Source organism: Tasmannia lanceolata, unplaced genomic scaffold, assembly GCF_043159265.1.
Source record: "Tasmannia lanceolata isolate RefF3 unplaced genomic scaffold, GAP_Taslan_0.1 ptg000018l, whole genome shotgun sequence".
Taxonomy (NCBI): Eukaryota; Viridiplantae; Streptophyta; class Magnoliopsida; order Canellales; family Winteraceae; genus Tasmannia; species Tasmannia lanceolata.
Genome location: NW_027518695.1, coordinates 11,217,892 through 11,238,130, shown reverse-complemented (window position 1 = coordinate 11,238,130; position 20,239 = coordinate 11,217,892). Strand labels below are relative to the sequence as shown.

The following is a 20,239-nucleotide window of genomic DNA, read 5'->3' as shown; positions in this document are numbered from 1 at the left end:
GTTTTTCGCACGAGAGGCGTTAGGTTTCCCATATAAGTTTCGATACTGTGCAGTCCCTATATAGATTGGAGGGTCAGGATCATCTTATGGAGATGATTTTTGAGGCACAGTTCACAACCTATTTACATTTTGGCCCAACAGATGAACGGTTTTGATCATCCTAGTATTTTTTGAAAAACACTTGACTAAAATCTCAATATTAAAGCGTAAGATTTTCTGATGTATGCTAAATTAAAGGTCTCCCTTGGAAAACCAGCTGCCAAGGCTATTTCACATCATTACAATTAGGGGTGTCAATGGATCCAGACGGTCCAATGGATCCTCCGAACGTTAATGAACACGAACTAAACATATCAATAGGATTCATGGGCCTATTTTGGATCATCAAATGTGGGATCCGAGAATTTTAGGATTGGATATGGACTTGCAACAGATATCCATTTGACGATCCGATCTGTTTTACCAAAATACCCTCCAAATTTTCATAATGTTTATAATTCTTTGAAGGGTATTTTCGTCAAAACCTCTACTTAGTGAAGTGGAGTGCGATTTCACGACTCAAAAGCTACTTCTCGCCTCGTGTTTTAGGGTTTTTTTCTTCTTTTGATTTCAAGAAGAGAGAGGAGGAGAGGAGGAGAAGAAATTTCAAGCTCCTCCTTTGGCTGCGAACCCCCCCCCCCCCCCCCCCCCCCCCCCAAGTATTTTTCAAAAAAGAACCAACCGCAAGGCCGATTTCACAGCATTACAATTACGGGTGTCAATGGATCCAGACGGTCCGATGGATCCTTCGAATCCGAACATTAATGAACAGGATTTAAACATATCAATAGGATCCATGGGCCTATTTTGGATCATCAAATGTGGGATCCGAGAATTTTAGGATTGGATATGGACTTGCAACAGATATCCATTGGATAGTCACGATCCGATCTGTTTTACCAAAATGCCCTCCAATTTTTCATAATGTTTATAATTCTTTGAAGGGTATTTTCGTCAAAACCTCTACTTAGTGAAGTGGAGTGCGATTTCACGACTCAAAAGCTACTTCTCGCCTCGTGTTTTAGGGTTTTTTTTTTCTTTTACTGTGAGATTTCAAGAAGAGAGAGGAGAGGAGAAGAAGAAATTTCGAGCTCCTCCTCCGACCACCAATCCCCTCCACCATCTCTCTCCCATACGCCACTTCCACCACCTCTTCTAAGTCCCTGTTGCTGCTCCATAATCACCTCAAAATCACAGCACCATCATTATGCCTTTATTATGCTAGTCTATTGAACATATATGTTGTTATGAATAAACTATTAGTTCATCATTTTGTTATTACTGAATGTTATTGTTATACATCATATTCTTTGATAATAGTTATACATTATATTCGTGTATGTAATTTAGATTAATTTTATTATTTACAATCATTATTTTGCTCACAGATTAAACATAAATAAAATTTTAATTTATTTGAAGAAAATGCATATAGACACACTAAGAGTGGACTGGATTCAAACTCTTTTTCAAAAAACATAATTATGTACTTAGCTTAATGGACATAAAAGGACATTCTGATGGACGGTCCGAATTAAAATGGATCGTAATCGTGACGTGGAAAGTAGTATCTGAAGAACGATTCGAATCAGATCCGACCGTTAAGGATTTTGAATGGATTGTGACTGTGACATAGGTGGATCCGATCCAAAGTGGATCTGTTGACACCCCTAATTACAATTATTATTCCATTATTTTTACAATTTTCAGTGCAATTATAAATACAATGAGGTGATGTGGATCCAATGGGGACACACTTGCGTCTGGTCTTTCCAAGGGCACTCTTGCGTTTAGCATTCCTCATACTTTTCTTTTGTTAAAAAGGGCATCATATTTTCCTGTTTCTGTTCTTTCCAAGCGCTTCAAATTCAATAGTCTACTGTGTTTTCTTCTCTTCCCCTCAGAAAATTTCTGATTAGGGATTCCACCATGGCCAGAAAATCCATCATCTTTCACAAAACACTCCTGTTTTTATTCTGTTTTCTGTTAATATCATCAATTTCTCGTGCTTACAAGCCAGGAGATATTGTCCCCATGAGCAAGAGGGGTCAGTATCACTCGGTATGAACTAAAAACCCTAATTTTCTTCTATTTATTGTTCAAGTTTCTCCCAATTTTTTTTCCAATTTATCTGTTCGTTTCCCGCAAATTTCAGTCGAGAACTGTTTGGCACGATGTCATCGGACGCCATTGCCCAATTTTCGCTGTAAATCGGGAGGTATTTATCCTCTTTTTCCTCTTCTTACAGTATGTCTTTGTTGTATTCTTCTTTTTATATTGTGATGGTGTAAGCTGAGACCTTGATTTTTATTTTATTTTGGGTAATATGTAGGTTTTGATTCCTATAGCAAAACCTACTGGCTACACTGGTGCAGACCCTTATAAAATGTAAGCATACTGTCTGTTGATTTTGTACGCTTTGTTCTATATTTGTTCCTTTCTTAAAATTCATGGGTCTAGTTAATATCAATGGTTTCAAGATAAATTCATGGGTGTATATTGTAAGTTTCTGAATTAAAACCCTACCAAAGGGCAAAGTCACCAAAGGATGTTCAACTCACAAGGTAGGGCTAGTGGGATCAATTGGCTATGAAGTCGTCCATTAACACTGAATGGTTAGAAAGAAGGTCATTAACACTGAAAGGCTAGAAAGAAAGGTCATGCTCGTATGTGGACAGTGCAATAGAATAAAAGATGTTTGTGTCATATTTTTCTGCATAACATGTTTCTCACCTATTACAAAAGCGGATGTCGTAGGCGGTTCCTATGGGAATCCAAGTTGATGTTGCAAGCCAACAAAAAGTCCTAGGAAGGGTACGAAACTAAAAAATTAAGAAGCAATCCAAACGAATAGCATCAATTAATCCCCAAGAAAGAAAGAGCAGAAAAGATGGAATTGATAATCACTTGATGGGATACTCAAAATCTGGCCCTAAACTCCACTCCAAAATTCCAAATCGTACAAAAAGCGAGTTGTTTCAATTTTCAGTAGCAAAATAGAATCCAAACTCTAAAATTCTTGGCGCATGACTTCCCCTTTTAAAACTTTAGATAATGAAAGGCCAAAAGACACAATTTTCTCTTACTAAAGACCCCCACTTAACATTAACCAATACCCTTTAATGTCTAACTAGAATAACCTTTATCTCAATCATCCATCAAAATTTAGCATTTAGTGTTTCTATATTTTAATTTGATTCATGGGCATTTTTTCTAATTTTGCGCTCCTTTTCCTTGCAATTCACTGAATTGACCTTGGGAATGCAGAATGGAATGACTTCTTCAAAACTTTCTATAAGATCTGTTTGGATGAGGGTTGACTTGTAATTCACATTAGCAGAAAAGAAAATCTAGTATCTTCTTAGATGAGAATAAAAGGTGGAAGGTAAGAAAGGAAATAAACACAAGTATCTATTGTCATAAATGGGGAATTGTTTAGACAAGTATGACCATCATGAATTTTGTAAGATTGGAGCTAGGAGCAAGGATATGAAGGTGCAGTAAGCTTGTAAATCAAGCTTGTGACTATTTTCCAAATTTTCTTGTGTAATCAGTCTCTTATCCCTTGCCATCCTTATTTCAGAACCAGTAAAGGTACTTATATTGCTTTATTGCATTTAAATTTTATTTCTTCTTCTCTGGAAGACTACATCAATGTCGGGGTAGCCTATTATTTAATGAAGAACGAAAGTACTTTCGGGGTTCCTCAATATGTTTTACGTTGCAGTTCTAAATTTGTTGATGCTTTATGTTTTTACCATTGAATGCTAATCTTCTCACCTGTTTAAATTTTTTTATGCTGCAAAACTGTCTATTATTTGATATTTTTTTCGCAAGCAGTTTTCTCCATCCATGTAAGTGGTAAAGTCCTATTCTAGTGGTGCTTTTTGAATCAGTTTAAAAATTCAGTCGGTCAACTTTAGACTTGGCCGACTCAACCACCAGTTAGTTGTAGCTATGTCAGATTTGTTTTTTGTTTTATCTTCTATTGTATTATCTGACGGCTTGGCTAATACTGCTCACTTTTGGGTGCATTCCAATCCTTATGCGAGCTTTTGAACTTTTTTTTTTGTGTTCTGTGCCCATTTGCGGAATTGCCCATGAATGTAATGTTTCATTGGATATGCAGATCATTTCAAGTTGGAAGGGAGAAATTTCTTATTCCATGGCTTCTCTTGATCAATCGCAAGAGCTCTGAAGTTCCAATGATTGATGTACATTTGGTAAGATTTGCAACTAATTTGCATAAAATTTCCTTATTTATTACTGTCATTAGTATCATATATTTGTAGATGTTTGTTCAGAATGTGAATTTCCCCATAATTTAAACATCTGAACCTTAATTTCAATTATTTATTTGGGATGGAAGGCTTAATGTTGAAGTTGGACATCCTGCAGAGATATTCAGGAAGTGATTTACATGGTGTCACAGCTAAAGTTGTAGACATGCCGCACCACTGTATGTGATATCATTCTCTATAGGTTTTACCTTTTCACTTTTTGCTTTATCTTTGCATTTTTTTTTATCATGAACCTCATTTGCATACCAACCTGTTTGGTAGCATCTACATGGAAATTAGCAGGTCTGATTCATGTCAACTATAATTTATATATCCTTATGAGTTTGAATAATATTCACCTGAATGAAATCTTTCTCGAGCTAAAAAAGGCAAGCAATTGGCTTCTTTAGATGTGCACTTGGATTTAATAGTTTCGAATGAAGGTGATAGAATGTGTGTTTCATTCAATTTTATTGAGAACAAATCAGTTGCACAGTTAAATTTTTGCCCCTTGGCTCTCACACCCAAAATGTGTTGAAATTATGAGGTCTCTTTCGATGAAGCTCATTGCACTTCCTATTGCATTATTTGCGACATCGTTTCTGGGATTTTCAAATGTAAATTGTGAAAATCATGAGGACATTTCTCCGTGCCGTAGTCATCAATTTCGTTCCATTTCGTCTTTTCCCCTGGCGTAGTCATTAATTTCGTTCGGTGTCATCTTTTCCCCAGTGGAACAGTGGTATGTTAAATTAGTATGTATTACATAATTATATTTATATGAATTGCATATGAAATGCAGTGCATGTATTATGGATAAATATTTATATGAATTACATGTGAAATTTGGTATGTACTAAATTATCAGACATGAGCGACAATCCATGTTAGTAGGCGTTCGACATTTTTAAACAATTATGGATGATTGTCATGCTTATGTGATGGTTTCTAAGTATGTAATTATGCTTATTCAAGTATTTTCTGAAGTTTCACCTTTAAATTCTATCATCTGCATATGTTTCCATATGTTTTTGTGATTTTACATGATTTCTCCCGAAATTTTCAACCGAAACCGAAACCGAAACATTTATGTTTCCGTGACAACAGAAACCGTGTGTGCGTGTGTGGGCCATGTTCACACAAGCCTCATTAGTGAGAGCATCCACCACACTGTTTTTTTTTTTTGAAAGGAGATCTACCTTAATTATATTGCATCCATTACACTGTTGCCCTCCCTATATCGATGGGGAAAATAAGGGTTGATCTCATTAATCATCTAACTCATAACAGTAGTATTGCAAGAGACCATGGAATATTACTTTTGTTGCAGAAGATCCCTATATGAACCTTACTGTCTGATTCGATCCATATGTTTTTCCAATTAATTTCTTTACGGAATCTAAACCCATCTAAACCCTAGTTTCAGCCTGAATGTTAGTACTCAACCTATAATAATGAGAAAAAAGCAAAAAGAATGCAAGTCTTGTTGTCTCTAAAATTTCCATCCATTGCCTCCAGAGCAAGCAAGATTAACCTTATCCGCTCCATCAATATTTAGTTAGATCATATTACCAACAGGTCTTTTTCCAACCAACCAAGTAATCTTCTTCATCATTGCCCTGCTTGGCTGAACTCCAATTTGATTCAAAACAAGATTTTCCACTAAGTTCACATTAGCAGTGACTTTATGATAGCTCGCCAGATCTCTAACCCAAGTTACATATATTGTGACTAGCCCACATAGAGGTATTAGCTGAACCTTCCATCTTTGGCAATGTTCTTTCCACAACTCCCATGTAATGATCATGGGAATAACAATAAAACTAAAACTGGAGTTCTTAGGTTTAGATGCATTGAAGATTGAACCATTGCATGATACAACATTGAACAGAACTTTTGTTTTTGTTTTTTTCTTTTTTGAATAGAACATTGTATTTACTGTTTTCAATAAAAAGTTGATCTCCCTCGTCATAAGTTTTAACTTATAATATTGAATGGCTTAGAGTTGCAATTTAACCAGTTCTTCAAGCATTTATTTGTTGTTTCGAGCAGATGTTGAAATCCATCAAGACTTACGTAAGCATTTTTGGGACCCCGAACATTGGCCAAAACATGTGCTTGTCAGATATACGTGGTTAGTATCATTAGTGTTAGTCTTCATGCATTGTGGATTTTATACTGATAATAGAATGTTTGTGTCGCTACTTACAGGGTTCTTGATGACATTTTTTCGCATGCTGTTCTATTGCATTCGCCTCTTGTGCCTTTTAAATTGTTACCAGACTCTAGTCAAAATAAACATACACCATTCCCTTCTTTTTTTAGGATGGGAACATACACCATTCCTTAGTTTTAAATAAATTTAGGATCAACAAAAACTTCTTTAGGTCACAGGTTTATATATTCTTGGTTTTAAAGTAATTGAGGATCAGCAAAAACTTCTTTAGGTCACAGCTTTATATTATTCTTGTCTTACATGAACCCATTTGAACCAATAGCTAAAGCCTTCTTTAGATGGGTAAGTACCTTCTGGTGTGCCTCCTGTAATTAAAACTAAGTAGGCCGGCAGCCAATCACCCTTGACCTATGGGAGTACATTTGTTTCTCTTATAATGCCCCTGATATTTGAGAACCCCTATAAAAGAATGCCCCCACTCTTATTTGGTCCAAATCACCATTATCTGGGAATTAGGTCTTAAGTCTGATAACATCCTCACTTCAAAAAAAATGATCAAATTAGCCTTTTGCTCTTAGTATGGTGATCTTAATTGATGACAACTGAATGTTCATGGCACCGTCAATTTGGAAGGTCAAACAATATGATATGTGACTAGATAGATGGGTCCCACTTAGAGTTGAATAAATTAGGATTTAGCAATATCTAAATTGGGTTTTAATATTAATGTGGCCGCTAGCAATATTTTTAGTACTTATTTATATTTAGTAGGATATGGAGATTTGATATAACTCTTAGTATATTGGCTACTCTTAGAATAGAAAGCTATTATTTAATTAGGAAGTAGATTTGGGTAGGATTCTTATTAAGTAGGAAAGTTGAATAGGATCTATGGGTTATAAATAAGTTGTAATCTTATATTTCATCAATGAAGAAATTATCTTAGAATTGTGTCTTTTGCACAAAGGAGGACTGATCCTTCCCTCGAAGTGGATCAAGAGGCTGATGTTCCCTCCGAGAAGATCAATCACGTTACGAACCGATTCGAGTTCGTAACAATTGGTATCAGAGCTGCCGATCCTGCACCATGGCTACGTCTTCAGATATTTAGGAATCAATACGTGAAGATCTGCAGGAGATCTCTTTCAAAGATGATGGAAGGACAACAACGATTCGTAGAAGGCTTTAAAAAAATCAGTGTGACGATCGAGAAGCCCTGCACAATGAAAAAGAGACGGCGAAATAAAAAAAGAAGGGAAAAGAAGAAAGGGGAAAGAAAGTAAATAGAAAAAAAGAAAAATGCAAAAAAGAAGCGTCGTCAATCTCGATAGAGACGTCACCCAAAAATTCGTCATTCGTCTCAGCCTACACGCCATCGGAAAGATCCTCATCCTGCACGCCACCAGGAAGATCTCATCCGCGACCATTTGTGCGTCAAAATCCCAATTGTTCCAAACAAGCACGACGATGGAGCTTTGATGAAAAACACGATCAGATCGATTTGAAAATGGAGCTTCCTTAGCACTTGATGACTAATCGCAAGACGAAGAGAAGACAGAGAGCTAGAAGGAAAAGAAAAAGAAGATGGAAGAATTTTGAACGGTTTTGCGCAAATCTTTCACCAACGAGCCAGCGCTTAATTTTCAACCTTGAAGACAAGGTTGATTCCAAGAGGGGTGGAATGATACGTGACTAGATAGATGGGTCTCACTTAGAGTTGAATAAATTAGGATTTAGCAATATCTAAATTGGGTTTAATATTAATGTGGCTGCTAGCAATATTTTTAGTACTTATTTATATTTAGTAGGATATGGAGATTTGATATAACTCTTAGTATATTGGCTGCTCTTAGAATAGAAAGCTATTATTTAATTAGGAACTAGATTTGGGTAGGATTCTTATTAAGTAGGAAAGTTGAATTGGATCTATGGGTTATAAATAAGTTGTAATCTTCTATTTCATCAATGAAGAAATTATCTTAGAATTGTGTCTTTTGCACAGAGGAGGACTGATCCTTCCCTCGAAGTGGATCAAGAGGCTGATCTTCCCTCCGAGAAGATCAATCACGTTACGAACCGATTCGGGTTCGTAACACAATATGCACATGAATTTGCCATGTTTTGCATCTTTGGCAGGCTTGGTTATGTTTTATCATGTAATGCATGTGATTATGATATATCTAGATTTATTTATTTTTTTTGGTATTATTTGCCTTCAATGTTCTCTGAACAGATTGAATATAAGCTTTGATTCTTATTGCAGGGAGGAGCAGTCAGAGATAGATGTCTCTAGTGGGTTCTATGTCTTATTTGGATCAGGTATAACACATGCTCATCATGTAGACATTGGTGAAACCAATGAAAATTCGTTTAAATTTTACTGGAAGAAAAAAAAAAACCGTTGGAAATTTGGATCCTTTTTCATACTTGGGGAAGGATATTTTTGTTGACCTCTAATTTTGGCAGTAGTCATAGGATCACATTATTTTGATCAACCACGTCATTCTTTTTTTTTTGTCTTTAGGGAAGGATGTTTTTGTTGAGCTCTGATTTTAATGGCATTCTTAGCATCACTCTGATTATTTTGATTGACACGATTATTTTGATTGACACCCATGGTTTCCCATTGTTCTAAATTGTGTGGGTAACTTTGAATCTACTATAAATTCTCTTTATATATTTTGTGAAGCAACTATGATATGACAAAATTTGTAGTTTTTGCTGGGAAAGGAAGTGGACTTTGATTGTGTTTGGATCTGCCGAAACTATTTGAAATGGCCAAAAATTTGACCTTTACCATTTTCCATTACTTCTTATTGCCTTTATCATGTAACAATCCATTCAAATCCAATACAGATATTTGATACAACTTCAAATTGTTATACAGGGCTCCTGTTGTCATTTGTTCTTGCGATTTACGTTTTGCAGTCTTCTCAGGACAAACTAGCAAGGTAATGGCATATCTCTGTCCTTGTATTTATCACCACAATCTGTATGCTTTTCTATGTTTTAATTAATTAAATGGTGAGATTTTTTCTGTATTATGGTAAATTAAAGTAAAACATCGAAAACCCTCATAGCATATTGAACAATGGATACTGTTTATTAAGTGATGAGGCATCATTTTTCATCTATTTTTATGTCGAGGCAAGCTCTAAAGTTATATGCAATTTTCCAGGTTTGTGAGGGAGACTGTTGCAGAGACTAGCATGCCTGGGGGAGGAGTGGCCAAGGTTGAATGATAGAGTTCTCATGGATTCCCAAATAACCATACATGCAGTGAAACGGCTAGTTTTGAGCCATTTTTCCAAGTTACAGTTGTGGATTACAATGAGGGGTGCACCGATTTTCAATCTGTTTCTCCTTTCTTGTTTTTCCTATTTATAGGAAATCATGGTGTGAATTGGGTGCACTATATTATAAATTGGTTATTTTTCTCTCTTTGTTTTAGGAAGCTATGCTGCACTAGGGATGGAACTCCAGTTGGGCTGGGTCGGTTCGAGGCTAACCCTAGCCCAACCCGAGATAGCATTCCCTCAACCCTAATGCAACCGACCTCTACATCTATCAACTCTAACGATGCCCCTAACTTCCAAATCGGGTGGGGTTGCGTTAGCCCACAGAAAAAAAAAAGGAAAAAGAAAAAAAGAAGAAAATTGAGATTTTGAAAATAACGAAAAATTAGAGGCTCGAGGTCGGGTTAGGTTGCCCAAGGCATCATCCCTAACCCAGCCCGAAATTAAATAGGGTTAGCTTTTCCCAACACGAACCAAAATCAGGTTGAGCCCGGCTCAAGTTACACCCCTATGCTGCACAAGTTTCTCCTCCTCCAATTTATAGACTGCAAATGGATGACTCTAAGGAAAAAATTACATCCGGTCAGATGGATTGGATTGTTAGAGGGAAGCTGATATCAGTCGGGCTTAGCCCCGTGCCTCTTTCGCATGCAAATGGAGTTTGTAAAGAAAATGAAATATCTCATTCATCATTTGGCATTTCCTCCCTCTCTCTAGAAGAAAGATTGGAATCAATATCTGCCTCTCTTTACTCTATGGTAGTGGTTGAAATCATCTTTTCACTAGGATCGCCTGAGTCTTTTTTCCATGAAACAAATATAAATGAATCCACCTATCAACCGATCCAAATTTGTCCATTCCTAAGTAGGACCTCAGATATGTTGTTCCCAAGCAACCACAGAAGCACAAGCCGCATCTACTCTCCCAGACTTGATTTCCTCTTTTCAGGCAGATCCATTTGAGGAGACAGAAAAAAAAGGATATGGAAGATGGTATTTAGGGTTTTCGTTTAGCTATTGTTCAAGATTTGTCTGTGATGGGTTAGGGGGTATTATTTAATCAGGTTAGACCTCTGGTTTGGCCTCGGATCGGATGGAAAAATCACTTTTTTCATAGCGTGAGTTTTAATACATGCAATTTTAGAATTGATACTGTGGATAATCTGTAGCCCATTTTGCATCGTCTTGCATTTCATGTTTTCATGGGATCGGGCCCAACATTTTGCACCTATATTAATCCCATTTTTTATTAGTTTTCTTGGATTATATTAGGTGTTTGATTTTATAGGAAAAATTGCATAAATTACTCCACTTCCATGTTTCCTCTAATATGTAAGTTTGTTTTTTAAAGATTGGCCTGAATACATCTGAGGTATGGATTGTTGCATGAAAATGTCCATTGAACATTATGTGATACTCTACAAGGTGGTCGATTTAAGATATTTGGGAGTCGATCACATAGGGTTGGTGTCAGGTTGGCAGCCGGCTGTAAACTCTGCCACCCCTTCATGAAAATTTGGAAGCCGGCTGTAAACTCTGCCACCCCTTCATGAAAATTTTCCAAAGGATTCATCAGCCAACCCCAACTAGTTTGGGACAAAGGTTTAGTTGAGTCGAGTCGAGTTTGCACCACACAGGCTTAATATATAATTTTATTTTCCCACTTTCCAAATCAAGAAAGCTGGGGGCGTTTCCAACCTTAAACAGGTTCATTTACAAGCGCCCTTTGGGAAGCATTTGAGAACTAGCAACAGCAACTATTAGATGTGTTTTACCTGGACATGTGCAAAAGCATAAACAAAGATACAGAAACGTAATCATAAAACCATAAACCAAAAGTGCATTTCAAATTTCTTTAACCCGAAGTAGCTTTTCTTTCATTCTCCAGCCCAAAACACACAGAGGTCCTCGTGGGCTTTTACTAATCAAAACAAGAAATAGATGACAACTAAAAGACGATGTCTACGAAATTACTAGATTAAAAAGCAGTGCAGCATAACTCATGGGCGAACAGGATTTGCAGCGCCGGCAGGGCGTGGTGCTTGCCCAGGCTTTGGCATGTCCTCCTACAGAGAGAAGCCAAAAAACCCATCATTTAGCAGATAAAATCAGAAATTCAGGGAAAGAGTATAATCATCGTAAAAAACTGCACGTGTGTCATCAGTGTACAAGCTTCAGAATGAAACATTCCTTTTAGTCATTACACTACAAATAACATTATTGAAAAACAGAACCCATCCAGTTATTACCAATAATTTTGACTAAATACCAAAATCTTCTTCAACTAAATTTCCTTTTTGTTGCAGTTCCATTGTCTTGGACTATTAAGTAGGCCAAAGCCAAGTAACTAACAGATACCAAAATCTTCTTCAACTAAATTTCCTTTTTGTTGCAGTTCCATTGTCTTGGACTATGAAGTAGGCCAAAGCCAAGTAACTAACAAATACCAAGATCTGAGGCAACAGCCTTCTATTGTGTCTTATTCTCAAGCATAACCAACTGTTAAGAAGACAAAACACTGTGATCCATATCCTAGATTATTAATATGGAAGAACAAGGCATTGTAATCTTCTTCAAAAAACAAACTAAGCTGTTTTCCTTTTTTAAGACCAATCTTCTAACTGTTGGACAAGGGACATACGTAAATTCTTTAGTTCTAATTATATCCATAATTAAAAGAAACTGGGATCGAGTACTAGGACATAGATGAGATTAATACTAGGGAGACACCTAACTATGGAATTGAAATGCTTTCCATGGACATTCTTCGAAACTTTATTCAGATGTAGTCAGTGTGTTTCAGGGTTCATATTAGATATACTTGAATAATGTAGAAATTCATATTTTGGTCCACTATGTCATGCCCAAAAAGTCTAATACATAGGATAATCCTCACCGTTTGATTTGCAGAGGTTTCTATACCATCATTTTTTTGAATTTCTTAGGAGTCCATTTTACTCTAATTATATGGAAGGGGCTTTTTTTAACTCTTTTATTAAAACAACAAACTGATTACAGGGCAGTATGGGACAAGATATCCCCCACGAGGTAAAATAGCAGCTCAAAGCCCTCCACTAAGTGCCACAAATTACATCACTGCGTCCTTAAAAAGCATAAATCTTTCATTTCTAGTCACTCTTTTACCAATCTTCCATTCCTGAGGCATTCATAAGTGTTGATTCTTCACTTAGCCACCATCACTGCGTCCTTAAAAAGCATAAATCTTTCATTTCTAGTCACTCTTTTACCAATCTTCCATTCCTGAGGCATTCATAAGTGTTGATTCTTCACTTAGCCACCATCCATGTGAACACGGCCACAAGATGGGGCACAACGGATCTCCAGATGGAATTATATAAGGATCTAGATCTATCTCCGCTTTTTACATTTAGAAGGAACGAAAAGGGAAAAGACCGTTCATTTCAAGGGACCACACTCTGTGGTCCAGGTCATATGGGTAAGCATAATTGGACTCAAGGAGCTGGAGCAACGAGGAGAGGCTACTAATCTCACTATCCTTAAGGTACCTTCTAGGTCTGACTACCCATACCACATCCCCCTACCACTTCTCTCCATATAGTCACAAACTCTTGCCCCTCTATCGATCGCTAGGAGGAACAGGTCGAGGAATGCACGGCATAATAAGGAATCACCTAGCCAAAAATCCACCTAAAACCGAGTCCCCTCCCCCCTCCTCCGCACCCTAAACTTGCTAGACATGAATATTGCTTTCCATGCTCCTGAACCTTTACCTGAGCTTAGGGTCCCTCCTCTCTCCCCCAACCCCTCACATATTTGTCCTCGATGATCATGTGCCTGCCCCCCCCCCCCCCACACACCTCTAAACCCAACCAAAGGCCTGTACATGCATATTACTTTCCATGCTCGCAAACCTTTACCTGGTCCCTCCTCTCCCGGTCTCCCCCAACCCCTCCCATATTTGTCCCCAATGATCATGTGCCATAGTTTCCTTCTCCTCCCCAAATCTCCAAAGCCATTTGGCAGTTAGGGCTTTGTTCCTTAATGCTATTTTTTCAAGTTCAATACCTTTGTATCTCTGTGATTTGCACAATTTTGTCCTCGATGATCATGTGTACCCCCTCCCAAACCTTTACCTAGTCCCTCCTCTCCCAGTCTCCCCAAACCCCTCCCATATTTGTCCCTAATGATCATGTGCCATAGTTTCCTTCTCCTCCCCAAATCTCCAACGCCATTTGGCAGTTAGGGCTTTGTTCCTTAATGTTATTTTTCCAAGTTCAATACCTTTGTATCTCTGTGATTTGCACACTTTTGGCCAGCACATGAGATGTTTCACCATGCTTGCTTTCTCCTTTCCTTCCGATAGGAGATCTCTTTGCAATTTTTCAATTCTTTTTGCCACTTTAACCAGGATTTTGTCGTGACATATAATAAACCTGCATATTGACTAGAGCCATGTTAATGAGCACTATTCTACGGTCAAAAGATAGATAATTTTTATTCTGAGTCGCCAATTTTCTCTCAACCCGCTCAACTACCGGGTCCCAAAGCGATGCGTTCGGAATTTCATAGGTGATCAGTAACTCCTTTTTCCTACATCCAATAATTTGCGCATGATAGGCCACCTCTTTCGCCTGCATGTTGACCTCAGCAAGGAGACTTTTATCCAAATTAATCTACAGAAGAAGGCCAATTCAAACCATCTAAATATTCTCTTACGATTTCTAGCGTAGAGCATGTATTTCTTCAGGAACACCAACTTGTCATCCACAAACTGTAGGTGAGCTATCGGTTAGGTATTACAGCCCTTCTCTTCTGCCATGGAAATGAGTAAGCTAAGAGCTTCAGCCACGGTAATGAATAAATACGGTGAGATTGGATCCCCCAGTCTAATACCCTCGCCTGCGTAAAGATCAACTTATCTTCCACTGAATGACAAACACAATTTCAGTTTTCTCTTATTTCCTTGTGGATTCAAGGTTTTTCATCAAAGGGGGACGGACGGTGATCTTCACCTAGTTTCCGCACGCTTCCACCGTGTCAGCAACTTTTTGCACTTCTTTGAGCAGAGAATGGAAAAAAAAGACTAGCATTTGACAAACCTGACATGCTCTACCCATTTCTCAAAATGTTGACTTTCGAGGGGAAAAAGGAGGTGAAATCTCAAAGCAAAGCAGTGCCCCACTCCAAAAGACTGAGAATGAGAAGCTATGTTGAATGAGCCCTTATTTAGAAATCATCTTACAATTTTGGTTCTTGTTTGGCAATGGGTCACAGACTCACATGTAATTAGGAAAACAAGAGGAGAAACTACTTGTTTTTTTGTATTTTTTTACTTTTGATGGTGTCCTTCACCATCTCGGTCAAGAGATTTTTTTTTTCTTCTCTTTAATTAAAGTTTCATCATTCGAAAGAAATAAAGAAAAAGATATTACTTGTTTATCGAATATTCTGTATATCAGATTTTTTGAATATTCTGTATATCAGATGAAATGACTATCACTTTTTTTAGGGCGATGATATTTTCACGCCCCGCCCCCTTGCAATACGCATTCGCCCCCCTTTTAACGTGATTTGACGTCAAAAAGAATTAAAGTTGCCCACTGCTCACGTTATAATTGGGGCGAATGCGTACTGCAGAGGGGGTGAAAATATCATCTCCCTTTGTTTAATGATATGAAATAATTATCACTATTTTGTTTTTGTTTTTTGTTTTTTTTTTGGATGGTACTTATCACTATTTTGTTGGAATAAATTTGATCAGAGCAAATACGTATAAATATAGGTGATACAAATAATCAGAAAAAGACTTTTGGATATGTAGAAGCATGTTTTTCTGCAACTTTTTTGGTTTGGATCCTAATATCCCAAGCATCATAAGTGACTAATCAAATTTACTCTAATTCTTGGATTCTTGACCAAATAAGTGGGGAGTATCATTTCAGCTGCCATGTAAACTATCAATATAACTCAGGTTCCACGTAGTGAAACGACAAATTTACACTAACCTTATATAGAACTGAATAAAGAACACAAAGAAAATGGATTAAATCAGTGAAATATAAGATTGACCAACCATCCTATCAACTGATTAGAAACATTCCGATAATTACATTTTCAACCAAAAATTATCACTTCTAATGTAGGGGCAATCATTTTTTGAGCATTTTATAATTGTTGTCTAATTACGATTACCACTCATAAAAAATCCCAAAAGAAAATTACTATTACCATTCATTTTTTGCATCATGTACAACAGATAAAAAAAAAATACCAATGTTCCAAGGACCTAAAAAACAAATAAAAGACAAAAAAAGCCTCATAGAAAGTACCCGGCGCCTGAAGCGCTGTGGAGGCTCACGGTTCCTCCTTTTTTCACGAGATCGAACCCTCACAACATGTGAATGGATTGCACAAGAAACACAGTACTGCATCTTGGCATACAGCTTTGGTAGTGTATACCCTAAAAGAAACAGATTTTAATCAGAAAAAAAAAAAAATTAAGCACAAAGATAAAAGGGGAAATTCAGTAATGAATACCATCATAAACACAGGCCTCTTGAACATCCCTTACAGCAGCTTGCTCAACAATGTTCCTCACAAGAAACCTCTTGATCGCCTTGTCCTTGAAAGAAAACAAAAGGAACAACGATCAACTGTCAAACATACTCTTTTCTGATAAATTTTGGGCAACGAAAATATAGGGTTCAACTACTGTTTTCTGATTAAAAAAAAAACAAGCTAACAAACAAAGACCTAATATATCATTCAAGAAAAAAAAGAGCATAAGGTTTCAATTAGTGTGTTCTTATTAGATTGCAAGAGCAGGTAGATTAATAAAGAAGACGTTTCAATTGTTCGTTCTTGATTAATAACGCTTCAATTGTTCGTTTATGATAAGAAAGTAAGAAAGTAAGTTGTCTAGGGTTTCAGACACTGTTTTCTGATAACAAAGTGAGAAAGAAAGGTTTACGGTAAAGAGATGAAAGATAAAAGATGAGGAGATTACTACCTTAGGGCAGCATTTTCCGCAGTTAGAGCAGCGGATGAAGTTCACATGACCACGGCCGTGCTTGTTCCGGCCACCGTTTCTGCGCTTGAAAGTCTGCAAAAATCAAACACAGAAAGTGAATTCGCGAATAAGAAGATCAAGGAGCCTAGGGTTATGATTTCTCCGTGTAGATCTCACCATTTGAGGCGGTTTTGTGTTTTTTGCGGAACCCAAACCCTAGATCTGAGGTTTTTCCTCTTTGCAGTTCTGAGGCAAATGAACATGTCAGTATTTATAGCGGGGGTGAGTTTTCCACGGGTTGGGTTAGGTTAGGGTTACGTTACCCTAACCCTAACCCTAACCCAACCCAGAAATTTAATTTGGTTAAGGTAGAGGCCTTGGTAACCCGACCCGACCTCCGTCCTCTAATTTTATCTTGATTTTCGGTGGGTTAATTGTATCTTTCGATTTGGCCCCAGGTGAACCCGAACCAACCCGACCAAATTTCGGGTTGAGATAAGGTTGACTCTCTTCAACCCGAGGTTTGGGTTGGGTTGGGTTGGGTTGGGGTTGAGGGAATGCTATCTCAGGTTGGGTTGGGGCTAGCTCAACCCTGATCTAAACCAACCCGAGTTGCACCCCCACTAGTAATGAGCGATGGCTGATGAGGCATCCTATTCTCTGGGACATGTTGTCTTTCTCTAGGTTTCGTTATGCCCACTTGTTGTTAGTTAGGCCTTGTTTGGATTCTACGTATGTTTAAGCTCGGATTGAGCAGATTCGTGTTCTTCAGGATGTGGTTGTGATGTGTTCAAGACCTACACCAATTAATTATTGATAACCAAAAGAATAAGCATTGTTGCAAACACTTGATGTTTCAATCTTTCAAAATTTTCAGGACGAGTGTAATCTTCATTGATCGTATTGAACTAATCTGATAACCTTTCTTAAGATTGTTGGGTTAATTTGGGGAGAAATATATCAATTCATCAACGCAGGTGTTAGAATATGTGAGATCTCACTGTGAGATTGGGTTGAAATACTACCATTAGATCATCATGGTGGTAGATTAGGCAAGTTGGTTAAAGGGGTAATCTTGCTAGATTAGGCACTCAGATTAAATTAGTAATTAGGGTAGATTAGAATATTCTACTAGTATCTCTTTCCATGTTTACCGTGATCTTCTTTCTATGTTTATCATCTAAGTGCTCTATATAAGCACTACTTGATTCTCTTGTAATCACATGCAAGAATAATAGAAATTCTCTCAAATTTGTCATGGTATTAGAGCATCCGATCCCTTTGACCTGATTACAACCCCATCAATTCCATTTTTGGGCGGACGGCTATATTGACCTTCCGTCGGGCACTTGCACCCAAGGTTTAAAATTTTGGTTTCGGTACCAGTTTCGGACCTTGAAATTTTGAAATTTCGGTCGAAATCTGGTACAAAAATTGAAACGCATATTTTATTCAATATTAAATTTCGGTTAAATATTAAATTAATAATAAAAAAACATTCCAAAATTTCGGCCGAAATAAATGTCTGTTTCGGATATTGGTGGTTTTGGTGTCGGTCTCCACCGAAATCCGAAATTTTGGATAACGGTCGAAATTTAAAACCATGCCTCCACCCATCCTTTCCTATGCCACCGCTGCATATTCAATCTCTTTTAGACCCACCTACAATTTAAATAGACTTCTCTTCAATCAATTACTTATCTAACATAATTTCGGCATTGTTCAGCAAGTGAAGGAAATCAAGTAGCAAATCAAAACCCGTCGTTGATAGTGTAAGCAATTCGCAAATCCGTAAATGAAATTCAAACAAAATATACTAAATTTTTTTTTAAAAAAAAGATTGGAAAAGGCATGTCATTGGTTTAACACTGCCATTAAGATGGATTATCGCCCCATCACCGTTGGTATGCAATCAGATTCCTAGCAACCTATCTCCATGATTCACCACTTTATGCTGTCTTTGACGGTGTGCACGCACCGGCTTAGACCTTGCAAACACGATCGATCCCAAACAATTTGCCCAAGTAAAACGATCTTGCAAAGAATTTCAATACCAAGGAAAACCAAGGAACTTGCAAAAGTCCATAAGAGAGAAAAAGAAGAGAGAAGGGTGGAGAGAGAGAGAGATCATTTTCATAGTTATTTCTCCTCCACCAAACATCTCTCTCCCTTCAAATCGCAATGCAAAAAGTAAAGTGCAAAACACATAAAAATGAATAAAGTGTATTGTGAAATGCATAAAAAGGAATAAATCTACATGTTTGAAATTTGATCCAATTAGGGGTGTTCGTTCGGTTATAACCAAACCGAATAGACCGAAATTTGATAACCGAAATCAATAATCGAAACCGAACCGATTAAAAATTTGGCCGAATAACCGAATAGTGAGAGAAAAAGAGGAAAAAAAAGCAAAAGTTCGGCTTGGATCGGAGGGCTAGGATCATCCTATCAAAATGATTTTTTGAGCACAACCTAATTAAGTTGTGATCAATCAAATGGACGGTTTTGATCATCCTACAGAGTGCCCATATAGCACTTTTTTTTAGAAAAATAATGGTTTTTATCCATAATTTTGGTTATTCGGTTAACCAATTTTTTTTTTTTTTTTTGAAATAACCGAACACGAACCCGAATAACTGAATTTCCAAAAAAAAATAATCGAAACCGAACCGAAAAGGAAAAAAACCGAACCGAACCGACCAAACCAATTCGGTTTGGTTATTCGGTTATAACTGAATAATGAACACCCCTAGATCCAATACAAGTAAAAAAAAAAAAAGGGTCAAAGATTAAATGCACATGAATTCCAACTTACAAAGAATTAAATGAAACAAAATTCCAACAATATGCAATTTAAGATTACTTTAAAATAATCATGTTCACAGATAAGGATCAGTTTTGGGTGCATCCAAAGAGGCCATTAATATGCTAAATGAACTTTGGAATATCAAACATCAAATAAGATGTATGAAGGCGGACATTTGCACATAAACCATCTTTTTTACCTAAACAGAGAGGTAGTTCACACCACCAGTAATTGGTCCCTAACAAAATAATAATAATCTATTGATGAAGAGAAACCTCATTCTCCAATGCAGGGGCAGTTTGGTTGTAGGAAATTTTTTCCATGGAAAATTAATTCTCCATTGTGTAAACTCATATTCAAGGAAAACTTCAAACCTATCAGCCCCCTGGAATTTTATTTTCCATGAATTTTTTTGTGGGCCCTAAATCTAATTGGATTGTGGATGTAATTTGTGTACCAATTAGATTGCACACCAAAACTATTGCTGAATAAAGAGGAATGCTAATTCTAATTGTGGTCGAGTTGGTCTATTGAATTAAGTCAATTCTTCAAGAGGCCCTACCATGGGTGGGGCGTGATGGGATGATCCTAATTAACTAACCATCAGATCTCATGTGGGCCCATTATAAATTAGCCATGTGGTTCATTTCTT

General features: G+C 37.2%; 2 protein-coding genes across 2 annotated transcripts; one reads left to right on the top strand and one right to left on the bottom strand.

Annotated features, from left to right (window-relative positions):
• The first annotated feature begins 1,866 nt into the window (after positions 1 to 1,866).
• Positions 1,867 to 9,934, top strand: NPU (ATP-dependent helicase/deoxyribonuclease subunit B). The gene is made up of 9 exons (XM_077360618.1): positions 1,867 to 2,100; positions 2,195 to 2,257; positions 2,372 to 2,427; positions 4,169 to 4,262; positions 4,438 to 4,498; positions 6,372 to 6,453; positions 8,759 to 8,814; positions 9,383 to 9,446; positions 9,674 to 9,934. Exons 1-9 carry the CDS (start codon positions 1,969 to 1,971, stop codon positions 9,735 to 9,737), a joined length of 672 nt encoding a protein of 223 aa, XP_077216733.1. The 5' UTR covers positions 1,867 to 1,968; the 3' UTR covers positions 9,738 to 9,934.
• A 1,676-nt stretch (positions 9,935 to 11,610) lies between these two features.
• LOC143851451 (small ribosomal subunit protein eS26y-like) lies at positions 11,611 to 17,112 on the bottom strand. The gene is made up of 5 exons (XM_077360895.1): positions 16,959 to 17,112; positions 16,782 to 16,874; positions 16,310 to 16,394; positions 16,102 to 16,232; positions 11,611 to 11,856 (listed from the first exon to the last, which is right to left on the bottom strand). Exons 1-5 carry the CDS (start codon positions 16,959 to 16,961, stop codon positions 11,791 to 11,793), a joined length of 378 nt encoding a protein of 125 aa, XP_077217010.1. The 5' UTR covers positions 16,962 to 17,112; the 3' UTR covers positions 11,611 to 11,790.
• Between the last annotated feature and the right edge of the window lie 3,127 nt (positions 17,113 to 20,239).